General features: G+C 43.8%; 1 protein-coding gene across 1 annotated transcript in view; it reads left to right on the top strand.

The window, feature by feature from the left end:
* ttc7a (tetratricopeptide repeat domain 7A) overlaps positions 1-19,985 on the top strand; it is a 49,210-nt gene that overhangs the window by 3,411 nt on the left and 25,814 nt on the right. Inside the window, exons 3-15 of the mRNA XM_079169468.1 lie at positions 103-271; positions 2,867-2,997; positions 4,279-4,403; positions 5,522-5,600; positions 6,624-6,793; positions 9,396-9,459; positions 9,637-9,774; positions 12,076-12,159; positions 12,962-13,066; positions 15,403-15,520; positions 16,727-16,784; positions 17,002-17,074; positions 17,172-17,332. Of these exons, the coding sequence (XP_079025594.1) occupies positions 103-271; positions 2,867-2,997; positions 4,279-4,403; positions 5,522-5,600; positions 6,624-6,793; positions 9,396-9,459; positions 9,637-9,774; positions 12,076-12,159; positions 12,962-13,066; positions 15,403-15,520; positions 16,727-16,784; positions 17,002-17,074; positions 17,172-17,332 (1,475 nt within the window). The remainder of the gene's footprint in view (positions 1-102; positions 272-2,866; positions 2,998-4,278; positions 4,404-5,521; positions 5,601-6,623; positions 6,794-9,395; positions 9,460-9,636; positions 9,775-12,075; positions 12,160-12,961; positions 13,067-15,402; positions 15,521-16,726; positions 16,785-17,001; positions 17,075-17,171; positions 17,333-19,985) is intronic.

The raw sequence follows: 19,985 nt of genomic DNA on the forward strand, positions 1-19,985 counted from the left end.
GTACTGAAAGTGTTATGACACAGAGCACAGGAAGCTTTTCAATCAAATATCGTCCTTTTAGTCCGTTATTGCCAACCCATTTTATTTCCTCTCATCCTCCAGCCCAGGTACCTGAACGAGGCTCTGCTGCTGATGGCCAAAGTAAACTATGTGCTAGGTCGCTACCGGGACGCCCAGGGAATGTGCGCCAGGGTGGGGCTGGAGGAGCTGACGCGGGACGAGCAGCCGACCTACCACCTCCGCCTGCTGGCCGAGGCGTTCATCATTAAAGGTACCTGACGCCGCTGGAGAATTTAAGGGAAATTCCATTTCTTTTCCTACTTGGGTTGTAATTTCATAGTTTTTTTCCATCATTATAATTGGTAATCATTTTGCTGTCAAACAAGTCATACGGGGCAAAAAACACAAGAAAGCTTTAAATCTGCCACCAGATATGTCCCTTTGGGAGTTGGAGGTGGAGACCAAAAACAGAGCAAAAAGAAGAGTGTTACCTGTCACTGGGATTTCAGACTATTTGGACATCCACTATAGAGCTGCACAGTTTACAGATCTACCAACCTGTCGACATGAGCCTCAATTCAGCTGAGGCAGCACTGAGGACCGGCATGTTTCCCTTAAAAACACCACAGGCAAGACATTTCCCTCGATGATCACATTCCTAATCCCTTTTGCTACGAGTTATCACAGCCCTATAACCACAATGACCTTGTATGGGGCCTTGAAGTGGAAGTGGAAAGGGAGAAGGGCCGACCAACAAAATCCAATCTGTGGAAATGAATGTCACAGGGCTGGAACACGTCAGCTTGAACGGACAGATGTCGGTGACCCCCACAAACTGTGTCGTTGATTTCACTCTCGTTTTGGAAAGAGCTTCGTCCGCTTGGCTGTTGGCCTCGCTCTGTTTTTGTCTTTTTCGGCGCTGTGTCCGCCATTTGCGTGCTTACAATCTGGCACCTGGTCTTTACTTTTTTATAGATTGACGACCAGAAACGTCTCGGACACACACGAAGAAAGCAAACACCGCCACACATTGAGAGGGATTATTCTAGGTTGAGTCTATACATTGTTTCTTAGGAACTTTCTACTCATTGTGCCATTAAGTACAATAACAATTTACGTCCGAATAAATGGTATATAAGAAAAGAATGGGATGCAAAGTAACAACGGGAAGCCCTTCGCGGGAACAGATTGAGTGGAACTGGCAGGTTTCTCTACAGATGCTGCTTTAGAAGCCCCGTGATTGTGAGTCACACATCGAGGAAACACTCACTGTTACTCACAGTCACGCATGCACACAAGCTGTCTGAAGTCCAAAAGCGTAGCTTGGTTATAGCAGATTATTTTGGGGTCACTTTAAGAATGTGCTTTTTTTTTTTTAACTCCTAAGTATTTAAGCCTATTTTGACAAATGGAATAGCAGCATTATTAAAGGTCACATCCACACAACATTACACTGTCTGTGGCGCTTTGAGCTCTGGGTAATCTTGTTACGCTCGTCATCATCATCATCATTATGCTCCCTGTTTCCTGATAATCGGATGTGACCTCATGCTCTTGAAACTGAAGAGAATTTCAGGACGGTAACTGTGAGATTTTGATTTCCTGTAATTGTTGTTGAAACCCACTGAATGATATTGACAGGGCATCATGTTTGACTCTCACATGCTGCAAGAGAAAACAGATCGGATCCTTTGGGGGTTGCTGAGCTCCTTCCCAGGGTTGTGTGTGTGTGTGTGTGTGTGTGTGTGTGTATATTATGGTGGGAATGAAGTCAGATGTGAATATTTGGACGATGAGGTCCTGTCTATCGGCAGCTCTCCGCTGATTTGATCAGGGCTGGCGTCTGGCCGCGAGGCTGCTGTCCGTCTCAGGCCTCTTGCAGTCTAGAAACTTTCCTGCTCGCTCCGGTTATTTGTTGCCAATGAGTCCACTTACGGACATCAGACCCGGCATCTGGACCAGGACTGCCCTTCTCCCTTTTTCCCTCCGTATCATTTAGAAACTTCAATTCATGTAAATCATTTGATTACAGGCAGTGCAATGTTGTGTGGATGTGAAGACAGACATCTCAAGTGTCTTACTAAAAACCTCAGGGTGAAGTTAGGTTTCTGCTATAGAGACAAATGCTGCAAAAATTTGCTGCAAATTTGCTGTTTTTTTTTTGTCGTCTCTTTAAGATGATTTATTTGGTTAATATGTTGTTTCTAACTTTTTTGCTGTTTTTAAAAAATATATATATTTGTGATGCTTGTGTGAAAAAAGACCCCCTGTTGGAAAAAAAGATCAAAATCTCAATGGCAAAAATAAAGGTAAAATAAAATTAAATAAATAAAACCACCACATTTCATTGAGTATTTGGGGCTGTCCTTTGATAGCAATGCACTTAGTGCGATACAGATTTGATCATGCGACTCTACCGGTCTTGTCTATTAGTACCTGATGAACAAAGTGGAGGATTTAGCAGCGTGTCATAGGATTAAACATCAATGACAAATCTCCAAAAGTCACATCTCCTAAAAATATGCAAAAAAACGACTCTGTAAAATAATAATAATAAAAGAATCGACATTTCAGCGTTCATCTCGTGCATCTGGTCTGGCTGTAAAACATCACATGCAGCATTATTTAAAAAAATGACTTAAGTTAAATATGTCTCTTTGACGTTTTCTATTTGACATTTAAGCCTACCATTGTAACAAATAACAAATATTTTCGTTCACGTAAACTTCGAACTAATTATGAATTATGAACGATTACAGTTTTTGTGTCGTAAAGTATATTGCACATTTGGGTTTCTGTATCTTGTGCATGACCTGCTCGAGAGGTCTTGTGTTGTAACGGCCCGTCGTCTGTCCTTCTGTCTCAGGTCTGTCTCTGGACCACCAGACCGTTTCTGCCGTGTCCCGCGTCCGTCTGTCAGAGAGGGAGGAGGAGAGTCTGTCCTGCTACCTCAAGGCCACCGACGCTTCTCTGTCCTACCTGCAGGAGCTCGATAAGGTGGCTTTTCATTTGATAGATACGCGTGTGTGTGTGTGTGTGTGTGTGTGTGTGTGTGTGTGTGTGTGTGTGTGTGTGTGTGTGTGTGTAACGCTGACGATAGACATAGATCTGCGTGAATGAAGAGGAGATTGTCTGCGGTCAACTTCAATTTATTCTTTGATCATTTTGTTTTTGACATTTCTATTAACAGCACTGTTTTTTTTTTTTTTTTTTTGGTTTATTTTGCACAATTAAAAAAAATAAACATAAATAATATCACAGTGCAGGAAGAGGCAGAAAACCCACTGGGCTTATTTGAAGCCTCCACCTATGTAACATTAAAATGTCCCAATATTATAGATAACACAACATGAATATACATAAGATATGACTACGTAATATTGTAGAGAAAGTATTTTTACAGGATATGATTTATAATAACAATGACAATACATTTTTAATAACAAAAAAGAAAGAAAATGTGATTTTGTCCAGATGTGTATGAGTGTGTGTGTGTGTGTGTGGGTGCGAGAGAAGCATGGGCTTGTGTTTGTTGAGGGGATATTGGTTCATACACCTGCATTAACTAAACAATAGTAATGCTATAAGTCCCTATGAGTGAAACGACGATAGATATAATATAAAACCTGAAACACGGAATTCATGGACAATAAGACAAAAGGAAAGCAATTACAAACGAGCCGTTTAATTGTCATTTAGGCATCTTTTAAAACATTTTATAGTTTCATTCTGCATTTATTTATCTTAGTTTATACGTTGTTTATTTGAGTTATTTCACAGTTTCTGACACAGGTTTTTAGTAGTCAGTAACATTTGGTTCTGTATGTCAGTGGTGTAAAGTAACTAAGTATATTAAAGGTACTTGTACTTTACTTTTTCCACTTTGTGCGACTGTATACTTCTACTTCTCTTTCATACATTCCACAGCTTATAGTTGCTGGTTACTTTTTAAAGATTTTACAGTTCATGAAGTACGGTACGATCCATTGTTACAGATTAAACTGCACAAAAGGATGTAGAATATTTATATTTAGCTCCATCGCAACATGAACGTACTGCTTACATGCACAATGCATCATTAAACAATCCACTCATGTAATAATTCTGCATAATGAGTATGTTTTTTCTTTTTGACACTGTACTTTTTGCTGCCAATATCTATACGCACACACACACACACACACATAGATTAACAACAGGATAATGACTAAAGCATTTAAATCAACCTTAAGCTTTAGAGATAGTGAATAAAAACTTTGATGATACGTGTATTTTCAGACAGTAACGACACCTCACACCAAGGCAGCCAAAGCCAGTCTCCTTCCCCCCCCCGTGGACGTGGTCCTGGGCTACTTCCTGCAGGCTTCCTTACAGAGCGCTTACCTTTGTCTGCTGCAGAGGGGGTGAGTCCACACACCACCCATCCACACGCAACACTCACACAGCGCCCGCCTTCTTTTTGTGCCATATGTTGTCCTGTTCTGTACACGTGATCTTCAATGTCTGGCAACAAAAAAGTGAAAAGTCTACTAAAGTATATTTTTTGAATCTGGGTAAAGGGCAGTAAAAGAAAGCATCTCTTCAAATAGATTTTTGTTGTGTAGTCGGTTGTTGGCCTTATTTAATTACCAACTGGAATTCCTATTTTATCTTATCTTATCTCATCTTATCACCGCTGTTGGACGATTAACGGCTGCAGACTTTGCTTATGCCACCTTGACTGTAACGGAGGGAACCTTGGACTGTTTTAGAAAAGAAAAGAGAGGGGGGGAGAATAAGTCAAGGAGTAGCTTTAAAGTGCCACTTGACCTCAGTGCAGCAGAGATGCATTTCCATTGATGACCAGCAGGTGTCAGTGTTGCCCTATAGAACTCTGAAAGGCAAAGTGTGGCCTGTCACTCACTCATTCACTCTGTGTTCATACTTTAAGTTCATACTGCAGCTGCCCATACACAGTGTGCACGGTTGCATGCAGTATGCGTTCAACTGGGAAATATCATATACATTACTTACTTACATAAAATTCTGCCCTAAATATGGACCCTCTTGCTCAGAGGATTGAGGTTCAGAATAGCCAGAAAAGCATGTGTGCATGCTGCATTTGACATACTATGTTTTGGGACATACTGCATCTTTTTCTAGCATACTAAATAGTCCAGTAGTCAGTTTCCCAGTTTATTAGGCGCACCCAGCTAAAACAAATGCAGTGTGAAACAACAGTCCTGAAATAACTCATCCTCATAAAGGTTGCCATGATCCGTTTTTTCGCGAAACTGTTGTAACTGCTTCATTTTTTCAAACATTTCTACCATCACTGACATAAATAGGGTGGACAAAATATTAGGTACACTAGCAGCAGAGTAAATTGCTGCACTCATTTTAGAACTCATCTCGCAAGCTGCGACCCTGAAGCGGTATGCAGTCAGAATATCAGTGCTATTGCTCACAGCCTCAATGTTGCACCTTCACAACCAATACATCACACGGCTGTATGCCTACTGTGTGTGTGTGTTTGTGTTAGTCATCTGGCGCAGGGTGCTCACCAGCTGCGTAGGGTGCTCCGGGTTGTGGAGTCACGAGGGTCCCACAGCTTCAGGAAGGTGAGGTGTCTCTCTCACTCACACACACACACACACACACACACACACACACACACACACACACACACACAAACACACAAATAGTTGCTGTAGTTTGCATAGCTGCCAATGCATGCATTAGTCAATGGTGTATCAGCACATTCACGTGTAGATCGGTAGCTATATGCTAACACTTTAGACAAGCTAACCCAGCAGGTAATTTATTAAAGCATATATTTAAAAACAAATCCCCATGAACTATGCTGGAAAAATAATACACAGCTTTGAACAATGAGGACGAATCTATGCATTAGTCTACATTATTATAACTTAAAGTTGCTCATTAAGAAATTCAGAGTGTATCTGTGATTGAGGGATTGCCTCCAAACGGCTCTCAGCGTGGGGACTGCTGAGCCGGCTAATGGAGCTAGCAGCTAATGGAGCTAACAGCGTGAACAGTGCTAACAGCGCGAACAGTGCTAACAGCGCGAACAGTTCTAACTGTGAACAATGCTAACAGCGTGAACAGTGCTAACAGCGTGAACAGTGCTAACTGTGAACAATGCTAACAGCGTGAACAGTGCTAACAGCGCGAACAGTTCTAACTGTGAACGGTGCTAACAGCGACAACAGTGCTAACAGCGCGAACAGTTCTAACTGTGAACAATGATAACAGCGTGAACAGTTCTAACAGCGCGAACAGTTCTAACTGTGAACAATGCTAACAGCGTGAACAGTGCTAACAGCGCGAACAGTTCTAACTGTGAACAGTGCTAACAGCGACAACAGTGCTAACAGCGTGAACAGTGCTAACAGCGCGAACAGTGCAAACAACGACAACCGTGCATTAACATGCGTGGATGCAAGAGGGAGAGTGTCCTCATTCTCTGCTCAGGTAGACATTACTCCACTATATCTTTACATAGCAAATAATAGTTTCTGCTGTATTAATAATATTAATATTACCTTTAATAAGTTCTGTCCTCTGCATGCGCATCACCAGGATGTACACTATTCCATTAAAACATCTTGGTTTCCTCATAGTCTGCAGCGAGGAAGCTAGCAGAGGTGCTGCTGAGCTCAATGAGTGAGGACAGCTACTGGCCCCCGCTGGGCCCCCCACCCTCAGCCTGGCTCCACAGAGAGGGAGCCGCCGCCCCCAAAGACGCCATCTACCCCACTGTTAAACCACCGCAACGTTACAGCACTGACTGGTTCGTTTGTTTCATTTCTATGTCACAACCTGTTTTTTCATTCTACCAGTCTTTATCCTCTTAATTATCCATGGGATCCAACTGTCAGTGTAAGTGCAATTGCTTTACCCAGGTTCTAAATTTAAGAAGGGTGATGCCTCCTGGGATTGTGTTTTGATACTCCTTTGTGTCAACTCACTATTGTGCCCACAGCTGTTATCTCTAGGAGTCAATTTCCTTTTGTCGAAGTTGCACTTTCAGCCAATGTGGTATCGGTTTTGTCCCAAGATGCTATCCTCCCAGCAACTGCAGCACTTGGCAGTTGGCGCCGATTCTCTTTGTCCAAGTGAATTTCTTTTTTACTAAAGACTATGAGTCACGATCAGGGAGGCGTGAATCTGAGTCACGTCTCCACAAAGTAAAAGTACGCCCTTTCACATGCACAGTCAGGTAAGAGACTTTCCCGGAGGGGCTCATAGGCTACCAGTTTACGCTGGGTCATCCCAGCTCACACAAATGATCTCACACAACTCGCCTCCTCTTATCAGTGTAGTTTAGGGCTGAGGACAACAAATGCCACACACCTATTATACCTGTGAATATGCATAGGGCAATGAAATCCTAATTAATTAACTGTCATTACGGTTCATATTTAGATTATTATAACAAGTACTTACAAGTACAGTAATGGAGAGAAACAAATATGATAGAGAAAAAGACAAATATGTATTTGAATTGGACAAAGACCTGATATTATAGCATATCTTGCATATTTACCAAAAGTACTACTTTGACAAAGAATAGCTCCCTAAATAAGGAAATAAACATTGACTGATTCAAAAAAATGGTTGTACGTGCAGCCAGACTAACAATGATAAAACATGCAGTGAATACTTTTTTTTGTGGTTTTCTTAAATACATTCTTCAGCAGTTAATGATGTGTTCAGCTGAACTTGGAAAACAAAAATCTGAAAGCTAAAACAAATACTTTAATAACCTGTTTTGGAGCCAAGCAACTGGGCATACAGCTGTGTTTAAAACCCCTTGAACTTCTGGACTAGCTGAACCCTTTCTCCATCACTGCTTAGCCAGGCTGATGTTATTAAGTGACACAGCAACAGCCCGTGCGTCCTTTCACGTGTTGAACCTGAAAAACATGTTGAATGGACTGTACTTGTATAACCTTTTCTAGTCTCTCCGACCACTCAAAGCGCTTTCACACTACTTGTCATCATTCACCCATTCACAACCATTCACACACTGATGGAAGGGGCTAAGTGACACCTGCCTATCAGATTCTATCACATTCATACACTGTAGGCACAGCTACCGGAGCAATTATGGGGTTAAGTGTCTTGCTCAAGGACACATCGACATGGACTTGCAGAGCCGGGGATCGAACCACTGATCCTCTGATTGAAGGACGGCCCTGCTCTCCACTTAGCCACAGTCACCGCCCCCCCCATGATATGGCATAGCACAACAAAAAAATAGCATAACATACTATGACATAACATAACATAAAAAGACGATATGACATACTATAGCACAACATGACATAACTGCATAAGGTAGCATAGCATAACTTGATAAAGCATAAAATAACAAGATAACATGACCTGACAAGATAAGATAAAATGACAAGAAGAGACAATATGACATGACACAATACAACAACAGCATGACAAGATGACATGACATGACAAGAAAACAGAACACGACATGATATTGACAAGAAAACAGGACATGACATAACATAACAAGTTAACATTACTTGCACAAGATAATGACATGAATTAACATACCAGAATAGCTAACATAACATTAAATAACACAACAGCATACACACATACGTATGTGCTATATGTAGCATAGCATAGCACAATACATGACAGCGTAACAAAACATATATCCTATCAAGATATTAAAGTGACATACTGTAGCACAAAATGCATGACACGGTCCTGACATGGCAAACTGGTCAGACTGTACAGATTGTATCAACGTTTTGTTGCCTGATTTCTGCTTTACCCTCTTTGCAGGGATCCTGCGCTCGTTGCTCAGGCCCTGCGAGCCATTCTTAGTCACCGCCACATGACTAATGCTGCCCACACTATCATAAGTGAAGATCTAAATCCATGTCTGAGATTAGAAGGAGAGAAGGAACAGGAGACTTCACCCTGAGGAGTAGCTGTACTTGAGCATTGTTCAGGGCTTTTGTCATCGGTTTCCTCTTTTTGAAAAGGCCACGCTGGTGTCTGGTAAACGTGTCCTTTAATAGGACACAGAGCCGACCACAGAGGGACGAGAAGCAGCGAAAGTGATGAATGAGAGGGGTGGGAGAGGTAGAGATGGAAGAAATGAAGGAGCCTGTGTGTGCGTGTGCGTGTGCGTGTGCGTGTGTGTGTGTGTGTGTGTGTGTGTGTGTGTGACATCGGAGATAGTGCTGTGTAGCGATACACCCAGTGAGGCCCGTGTTGTATTACAGCACCACAAGTGAGACAGAAACTGGACACTCCCAGCAATCTGGAAATCTACCTGTGGCCAAGTTGTGTGTGTGTGTGTGTGTGAGGGATAGACTTCCTGTTATTGGTTCTATTTCCTGTTTCTTGTGTCCTGGCAGTTGCTTCTGTCCTCAGGACGTGGTGGAGGAGGCTGTGTTGCTGCTGCTCATCACAGAGTCCATGGTGAGACACACACATACACTCCCTCTGCCTTCTCTAGCATTTCCCTTACACTCCACGCTCTCAGCCTTTTGCTTTCAAAACACAAGAGTAGACCTCTCAGCATCACCTCCTTTCCCTTCCTTCGTTTCCCTCCTTCTCCTCCTCCTCCTTCCTCACTCGGCATCTCTGTCCGCCCAGGCCAGCGGGGAGGCGGTGATCAGTCGTCTGCCAGAGCAGGCCCAGGCTCGCAAGGCCAGCCTGCAGGACGCCACCTCTGTCTATGACCTGCTCACCATCGGCATGGCCAGAAGGGGGCAGTACGGCATGCTGTCTGAGGTGAGCTGACACACACACGCACACACATAAACAGAGACACACACTCCATGCTGGAGGTCTGAGGGGAAGCGTGCACGAGAGATCAGATGTGTTAGCGAGAGCTTTGCCTTTGCCAAACTTTTTAATGAATGTCCTTAACACTTTGAGCAAGGGGATTAGGTGTCTCTTTCTGCTTCTTCCTTCATTTCTTTTTCTTCCAGTATCTCACGCCAAATTCCTTCATTTACATTTTTTTTTTTACCCCCCTCGAATGTGACCTCTACCCAGATGTAGGAAGTTAGGGAGGCGGAGGCTAGAGGGGTCCGCTAAAATTAGGTTTGTCCACCTGTCTGACTGATTCATAGATAGCATCAGTCATCTTACAAGGAGGCCCACACACACACTCATACACACTGAGGTAGTTCCACTTAGACCAGTGAATCAGTTTGCTGATATATGAGGCCAGTATGGGCCATTTATTAAGAATCAGAAGTCAGCCGGTCAGTGCCATCCATCTCTGATGTGATGAATCATTTTCACAGTGATTGATTACAGACTTACCGAAGCATCAATCAATCCACGAGGTGTCTGCAGCAAGGTCTGATTCTAATATCAAAACTCAGTTGGAGGACACAGAGGCGGTGTTATTATGTTGGATTATGCGGATGGAACAAAATTCAGTGATTTGACATTTTTGCAGAATGATATTAGCTAATGGCAATAACGGAGGAAGTATTTAAATCCCGCGACTAAGCGAAAGCAGAAATGTTTAATTATGAGTAAAAGACCTGCGTGCAAAATTTTTTTTAACGAAAGTACATTATATTCCTACTTTCAGAGTCATGTACTATCATATATGTTGAATTATTGGATTAATATTACAGGTGCATTAATGTATAAGTAGCTGCTCGAGGTAGAATCAGATTTAGCTCTGCTGGCAGCAAGGCTCCATGATGGCAGCGTCGGCTGGTCGGTCCTTCACTTTGGACATTCAAGGTCCCCAGTGAATGACTTTGGTGATCCCATAACTTTTCATCCAGCGCCACCTTGAGCTTGGAATATTGCTGCGAAAATATCTTGACAATTATTGGATGGCTTGCCATGAAATGTGGTCCACACATTCATGTTTCCCACACCTACAAAATGTCCTACACAGAGACTCGTACCAACCAGGGAGACACTGAAAACACCGACAAAGAGATACAAAAGACCACAAAAGACAACTAGAAAGAGATGCAAAACAGCTACAAAGAGACCACAAAGATACACAAAGAGACTCACAATGACTATAAAAAGGGGCAAAATAACCTCAAAGAGACAATGAATGACTACAAAGAGACAGAAAGCATCTAAAGAGACACTGGGATTGACTAAAATGCGACAAGATGACCACAAAGAGACACAAAACCACTGCAAAGACACACAAAATGACTGCAAAAATACCAACACAACAACAAAAAAGATGCAAAACAACAACAAAAATATCAAACAGTTACAAAGTGACACAAATTGACTACAAAGTGACACAAAATTGCCCCAAAGAGACACAACATGAATGCAAAAAGAGGGCTTGCTCCCTGGGGCCCATTGTCACGAGTCATTGTGCTTTGACAGTTTTCTGTTTTTTGCATCCCAATTTGTCCAAACCCTAGTTCCATCTCTGCATATTAACCCCCTAAACAGGTGGTTCAATTGGGATTTGTTATGTGGGGGGGCCTTAACAAGGGTCAGCACCATCACGTATGTAGCAGCAGCAGTGAACTCCCTACACAAGTCTTCCTGCATGTTTAATCGATTCTAAGCTTGGTGCGCTCGTTGAATATTGTTCTCAAACTTCTCACAGTATTTTCAGTGAAACAATTAGCCACGCTGAGCTCTATCCAGCGGGGCATGTTTGTCTGCATGTTAAACGGTCAGCAGTAATATGTGCTCATTATTTCATCAGAATATTAGGCAGACCTTTTTTCCTGGTTACACATGACTGACAACACCTGACTGAGCAGCGCTCCGCTCCCTTCCTCTGCTCGTCCACACACACATCAATCACCTCATTATGTGCTGAAACAGCACTGAGTGGGTGGCGAGTGGTGACTGACAGTCATTTCAAGCTAGAAAAATGTGGTCAAGAAAGGGGGGCCATTCAGTTCAGCGGACATGTAAATGATGAGGGAATAGATGTAATGTTCCTAACCTTGGCTTTTCCTTTTGGCTCGGTCTGGATTAACCTGACCAGAGTCTGCCCCAACCTCAACATGAGCATCCCATTTTCCTTATGAATTAAACCTCTAAGACGTGCTCGTGTGTCTTCATTTCTCCTTGCAGTGTCTGGAGCGAGCCATGAAGTTTTCTTACAACGAGTTCCACCTCTGGCACCAGCTGGGCCTGTCACTCATGGCGGCCGGGAAGGTGAGCTCATTGCTCCTTATACACCAGCGACAGCCCCCTTCGCACACGCCACGCCACACCCGAAGGCGACATCCATCTCCTGCCATACCTCTGTTCACGGAGCGGTCTGCTCGGAGATGCGGATGGGTTTGACAATTGCCAAGTAGATTAATTGCACTAAAAAGGCATTCAACTAGACCTTATTAGTCTAAACCATGTGGTACAGAATGCACTGTCCATGGCTACTCCCTCCTGATATAGGAAATACTATTTCATCCATTTGCTGCTAAATAAGTGTTGAGATGTTTTTGGACATTCTTCAAATGGGATTCCTCTAAAGGAGCTGGAATAGCTTACAGCCTTTTCTCTCTTTCCTCCTCCCTCGGCTCGTGTGTGTGTGTGTGTGTGTGTGTGTGTTTGTGACAGAAAATAAATTGATCTGGGCTGCTGGATGAAGTGACACTGCAGATCAATGGAGAGCTCCAGAAATAGGATGCTCCCTAGAAGGAGAAGGGGCCTGCCTCGGTGTCGTCAGATCCGCTTCTATTTAGGGCCAGCCGGGGTGCACGCGTGTGTGTGTGTGTGTGCGTGCATGTGCGCATGTGCGCGTGGTCCATTAATGATTGACCTACATGTATTAAGTGACTGTGTGTCTAAATGGGTCTATTAGGGCTGTGTAAGGACAGTTGATGTGTGTTTGATGCACTCGCTTAAACGCGATATGTGTCATCTGTGGCCGCATGATAAACTGGCTGCTGCGTGCACATGAATCACAATTTCACGGTGACATTTGTGTGTGTGTGTGTGTGTGTGTTCCTTCCAGGGAGTTGGTGCCGTGTCTGTATTTAAGGAGTGTGCCAGGATGAGACCAGAGGACCCCTCATTGCCCCTATTGGCTGCTAAAGTCTGCATTGGTCAACTGCACTGGGTGAATACGCGCGAAACATTCACACACACTTGTATGCAGGACAATATACGTTACATACACACACACACACACGCTTGGGCTCATATAAACACACTTGCAGTTGAGAGTGATGGTCTGTGAGTCTGAGCCATGTGCGGACGTTACGATTGGGATGATGACCTCTTGCTGTGATGTTTTCGCTCAACATTTACCAGCGATACCTTTTGAAATTGTCAATAAATTCAAATTCCATAATTCCATAAAGGTGGACACTAGATCATTCTGAGGAGGTCAAATAATTATTGCAAAATTAGGACATGAGAATATTTTTACTTCAACTGCTCACGAGCCATGTGCATCGACCCTTAAAGCAGTGGTTCCAAACCCGGGGATCAGGATCCCCACATGATTACTGTGGTGCCAAACTAAATTCCATAACAAAAAATTTATTTTTCCAACTTTGGTCTCGTATTTGGTCATTTCTTAGCCGTGCTCTCGGGCTCTGTGGACGGCTATGGACCCAGACTGAAATATCTCAAACAATTACCATGAAATTTGGTGCACACATTCATCCTTTCACTTTTCATCAAGTGCTATCATCGGGTCCAAATGATATTTTGTCCAATCCTGCAGGTTTATGACCAAATACCTGCAGAACGAATCACATTCCCATCAGCTGTACTTAGACAATGAGCAAATGTCAGCATGCTAGCATGCTTCACTAAGAGTTGAGCATAGTAAACGTTGGCTGCTGAACATCAGCGTGTTAGCATTTGTCATTGCGAACATGTTAGCGTGTTGGCATTAGCGATGAGCTATATTGGAGAGAAGGCAGACATCGCTACGACCGATATCTCCAAAACTAGGCAACTCACACCAAAGCGATTTATATCGATAAATAGCACTAAAGGTAAGAAGAGAAATACGTATTTTAGAGTTTATGGGTCCCTTTAATAAGTCACAAGCAAAAAAAAAAAAGGTCAGCAGAATACGGACTTGTCATAAAGCCAAACAAATATATGTAAAGGCTCAAATCGCACAGGATTACAGACGGAGCAGCAGGGATTCGTTCTTCATCTCGGACCGATGAACTATCGCAAATTTGCATTTCTAAGATGAAGATGTGAAAGGTGAGGTTCATGGAATTCTGCGCTACATGGACAGCTGCCTTAGTAGAATGTGCACAGAGAGACGTAACACAGCAGCGCTAATGTTTTCGGGGTTGACCCTGGGGTCACTTGTTTGTAATCTGGGCAGGAGGGAGAAAGTCAATGTCAACAGTGGTGTTAAGGGTGGGCGAGAAAGAGAGAGAGAGAGTGTGAGAGAGAGAGAGAGATAAAGGGGTCAGAGATTAGAAAAGAGCTAACAGGGGCGAACGGAGAGAGAGCACATCTGTCGGTGGCTGGAGATCATGGGAGGCCGGAGACACTAAGGAGCTTACAGCCTTAATCACAATGGGACACTGTGGGCATACTGCAGTGGGGCATTACATAAATGGGCCACCATTATCCACCATCAGCTCCACTGGACTAGTCTGGACTATTATCTAACCAACAACATGTATTGTTATTGTGGCCCACGGACTAAACCAAAACTACAATTCCTTCACATTGTTTCTCCAGGTATTCCAGACAGCTCCTATACATGTTTATTAAATTAAAAAAGGAAACATGACATCACTACAAACTTCACGACTGGCGATTCTTTTTGTTTTTTAAATGTATTTTTATTAATTCTTGAAGAGCTGTTTTGCAGATGTTCATCTTTGAGGGGAGAGAAAAAAAAAAACGTAATCCTCCTAAGATGTGCATGGACAGGCTGTGTGTTTAAATGACTATTGTGCACAAGCTTTGAACTCGCGAGGGCCGGATTCAGAGAAAGAGAGAGAAAGAGAGAGAAAGGACCAGAGGGGGAGGATGAAGGGAGGAAGAGGAGGGTGTAAGAGCAGTTGGCTTGCTGTTGCGCTGGCGTGCCGTCACAGGCATTACCCCCCCTACGCCCACCTGACCCGCCCGCCATACCTCACACAGGGTGACACACTTTTCTCCTCAGCTCAGCTCAGCCACACACCGCCTTCAGTCTGCTGCTGCGTGTGTGTGGGCGAGTGTGTGTGTGTGTCCTTCAGCAAACTCTGCGTCGTCCTTGAGTCTGCTGTGGACTGTCCTCACGCTAAACTCACAACCTGAGCTCAGCCATAAATACGTCCCTGCTTTGCACCTCAGCCACATTTGCGTCTCAGCGCTGCAAGGTTTTTCCTCTCCAGTGTGCGCGTTTCATATTATAGGTTGTTGGTTTTTCGTGAGCAGAATGATTCGGTGTTCCACCTGCGCTTTGAATGGGTGCATGTTTGTGTGCAGTTCGAGGAGGCTGAGGCTCTGTCGCGGAATGTGGCGTCTATGGGGGAAGAAGCCGGAGAACTTCTGCCTAGGGCCTACCTGTCCATTGGACTGTGCTGCAGTTTACAGGCCTCTGATGGTAAGGACACTCAAACCAACAAATATACTTTCCTCTCAAATGCTTTAAAACGACAAGGTGTTTTTCTGACAATCAGTGTACACCCAAACCTCTTGGTTCCAACACGGTTCCCCATCCTGACGCCTATACCAGTCAACATTTCGTGATCACAATCTTTCCCTGATGTTAATCGATTGCCGTTAACTGAAGTTAACTAGACCTTAAAGGTGCAGTACATGGGATTCAGAGCATTAGCAGCAAACAACTACTTGCTGTGTGAAGATATAGAGGAGTAACGTCTACCTGAGAAGAGGATGAAGTCGCTCTCCCTCTGCGTGTGTAGTTATCGGAGCTTCTCCGTTCTGCGTTGACATAGCCGGGCCCCGGCAGCGCGTGCTTCAAGTGCATGTTCCTGTATGCGAGCGCAACCTACAAAGCTAGCTTATGACCGCCACTCTGCGCTCCTCTCATATGGCAATTACAGCTGATAACGGCGTTCCAACCAACGGCGGCGCCGCGGAAGGGTAGCCCCCACCTCCGGTTCCCCCTCATATAAACACTGTTTAGCTGCAGTTTGCACTGTTAGCACCGTTAGCTGCCGAGCACCAACCGTCGCCATGTTGAGAGCCGTTGAGAGGCAATCGATATGCTCCCAATCTCGTATAATGCACCTTTAAGGGAATAGTTTGACATTTTGGGAAATACTATTTTATTTTGGAGCAGAGAGATAGACAAAAATAATCAACCCTTCTTATCTATTTCTCATTAAAAAAGTGAATAAGTGTGAATAATTCCCACAATTTCAATGGTTATAGGTTAATTTGGAAGGGCATGACCAACTTGCATTTTATATATTTTACATAACATTTTACATCTGAAACAAAGCAAAGCTGAAACTGTGCCGAGTAAACTTTCTGTTCTGCCCTCCCTCTCTCTCTCTCTCCCTCCCTCTCTCTCCCTCCCTCTCTCTCTCTCTCTCTCTCTCCCTCTCTCTCCCTCCCTCTCTCTCTCTCTCTCTCTCTCCCTCTCTCTCCCTCCCTCTCTCTCTCTCTCTCTCTCTCTCTCTCTCCCTCCCTCCCTCTCTCTCCCTCTCTCTCTCTCTCTCTCCCTCTCTCTCCCTCCCTCTCTCTCTCTCTCTCTCTCTCTCTCTCTCTCTCTCTCTCTCTCTCCCTCCCTCTCTCTCTCTCTCTCTCTCTCTCCTCTCTCTCTCTCTCTCTCTCTCTCCAGCGACTCTGAAAGCTGATCGTGATGAATTCAACAAAAAAGCACTGCGAGCTTTGAGCAAGTAGGTTCCTGTTCTTCTACGCTCCATCACGTCTTTCCTCTTGTTTATCAGCTGTTGGAGTTTTGCTCATAGTATTTCATTTCAACCAATGTGGTTAATTGTATCCCATTAAGACAGGTTTTTGTTTGTCAAAAAAGTTCACTCTCCTGTCAGAAATGTAATAAAATCTTTGCTAACACACTGTGAACCATCTGGGGTTTCTCTCTCTCCTCTGCAGGGCTCATTCATTAGACCCCCAGGATGCTCAGATTGCCATGTACCTGGCTCTGCAGCTGGCACTTGTACGCCAGGTATAAAGTTAATATATGTATTAATCAACAGACATTAGTTATCAGCAACCAGTGCGGCTTGTAAATTATAACCTGAGGATGGGATTGTGTCCGGCAGGTATCGGCAGCCACAGAGCCCCTGCAGGCGGCTTTATCTCTCCGTGGGGACGACCTGCACTCACTCCACCTGCTGACTCTGCTGCTGAGCGCCCAGAAACACCACCGTCACGCCCTGGACACCCTGGGCCTGGCCCTCAGCCAGCACCCCGGCAACTTCAAGTAAAACACCCACTGTACCGCCCCACTCACACAGGCAACAGAAAATGTCGGTGGCAGTGTTCGCTGTACTTTTTAGACTATGTGCGTTTATTTATTTTTTGAATATGTGTGTGTATGTGTGTGTGTGTAAGAGTAGCTCCCTGTTCTAACACTAGTCCGCTCCGTAGGGATAGGGTGTCTCGGCTCGACTGTGCTGGAGGCCAGGCACTCGAGCACACACTCGACGCCTTATTTAGACGCGCCAGAGCGGAGGCCTGCATTGCGGTACCTATGCCCCTCATACCCTTTGAACACGGCAGCTCTGACCCGACCCCCGGGCCCGAGCGCTGCTTTCCTGACAGAACGGAGACGTCCCGACACATAAGCCCAACCGGTTTGCTCCACTAAACAAGCTAAAACACACGAAAACAGACTCGGACATTTGCACTCTAATTAATTTAAGGCAGGTAGGGTTGCAGTTTTGGGACACGTTGCAGGGGTTATGGGTTCTCTTACCACCCATCCGCCATTTCACCAACGTTTTCATAGTGTTGTTCACTGTGTTATACTTAAAATATATATTTTTAAAAGCATAAAATTATTATAAAAGTAAATGGATTTTTTTATATCTATATTTAATTATATTAAGACTATATAATCTTATAATTATATATGTATAAATATATAAATAAAAACATTTTAATAATGTGCAGAATGCTTTTGAACCGAATATCCACATGAAACACATTTTCATTTCAATTTATAGTCCTACGATTTTATTTAATTTCTTGACAAAAAATATTGAATTTTTCCCCCAAAATTTTATTCTTGTCTCGGCTGAAAAGACTCAGAAGCTTAGTCATATGTCACAAAAATTTCTAACAAGAATCCAGCTTGAAATAAAATAATTAAAGGCAGGTCAGCAGCAGCACAGAGCCAAAACTTTGGTTTAAGATGTTCACGTTATCTCACAGGATGGGCATCCTGATCAAACAAACTCAAACTCATCAGCTGTGGAGGAAGCTCCGTCGCAGCACACGTGGATAACTTTAACTCTCCAGGCCAGTTATTTCTACAATATAATGGAAGCGCGTTGCATCATCTTTCTGATGTGTTTTCTCTCAGAGCCCGGCATAGCATTTCATAACACAGCCATTTGAGGTCAGTGTTGGCCTCCACGGTCCCGGTACAGACAGATGGGGTGCATCCATACATCAGGAGGGAGAGGAACAAATGAAACAAATGAAGGGAAGGAAGAATGTAAGAGCCCGACAGGAAGGAGAAGAAAACACAGAGACAGAGTGGGTGGGTACAGGAAAAGACGACGGCTTTATAATTACTGATTGCTGATCAGCGCTTTAATGACAACTGGAAGATGAAATCTGTGCTGTCTCTAAATCACACACTTAGACACACACACACACACACACACACACCTCCTCCATGGAGACACTTGACTGCTTTGACCCATTTAAGAGCTCTTTTCCGGGCTCGGCCAATCACGTTGCTCTCTGCGCCAGGAATCCCCATCGCCCCGGTAACCATGAGGTCATATGGGTAGAGCAGGCAGCATCAGTTGTTGTTCCCAAACTGTTGTTATGGAGCGGCTGAGAGACATTTAGTCAGTGGGTAAGAGAGAGAGAGACACAGATCTATAAACCGGTTGTTCACAGAGTGGAACAGCTGAATTAAAATGAACTATTACTGGATGCTTCATTGATCTATGTTTCTAATTTTACTGGCCTGTCATGCTAGTAAAACATATTTGCTCTGAGCCAGTTGAAAGCTAAAGAGAGACACAGAGTGGAGTTCTGCACAAGCCTGAATTGTTAGCCTTAGCCTGACCTGGCCCAATTCATTTGGGCCCAGCTGGCCTGGGACAAACAGCTAACACACTTTTTCATCCTCTCAAAGCACTGGTTTGAGTGTAGCAGTGTCTACTGCTTCCCCTAACTCTAAATATTACTGGAAACGTCATATTGTGTAGTATTTAATATCAATCGGCTCTAATGAACATCTCTCCTCACTGATACATTTGTTAGTATGCCTTGTCAGTCATAACGCTTGCACTAATCAACATTTATTTTATATTAACAATGAATTTAATAACTGTGTAAGGTGTCACTCGGGAGTGACAAGTCGAAACAGAACAATCATTGGACTTTGCGGTTCTCCTCAGCTCTGCAGCGTATTTTAGCATCTTTTAGCTTGTTGTTGGAGTTTCCATTTCATTGAATGTAATGGATAATAAATGTATTGTCTTATCTAATTTTGACCTTTTGTTCAGTCCAAACAGCCTCGTTTCCAGGTGGAGCAGAAGGGAATATAGCATTTTCACACTACGTGCTCGGCTACAAGCACCAAACAGACAAAGTTAGCGACTGACTCTTGAGCTGCTAATTGCTCCTCTGTGCTCGCTAGCTAGATACAGTATGTCCCTCAGGAGTTGGTAGAGACAATAAAGAGGGTAAATATTAGACTTTCATTCCTTAGGTGACCAGAAGCACAAGTCTAATTAGCGCTAATGTTGCCACAGGTCTGCTGTATGTGTAAATGGGCAAATGTTTGCTAACGCATTAGCCATTTGCAATTAATGCAGCTTTTATCAACCAAAACCGAGCCGCAACTTTGCCTTGATTCAAGAAGAACACCGAAGTAGCACTAAACAATAGTT

The sequence above is a fragment of the Pholis gunnellus genome (assembly GCF_910591455.1).
Source record: "Pholis gunnellus genome assembly, chromosome: 11".
NCBI classification, from domain to species: domain Eukaryota; kingdom Metazoa; phylum Chordata; class Actinopteri; order Perciformes; family Pholidae; genus Pholis; species Pholis gunnellus.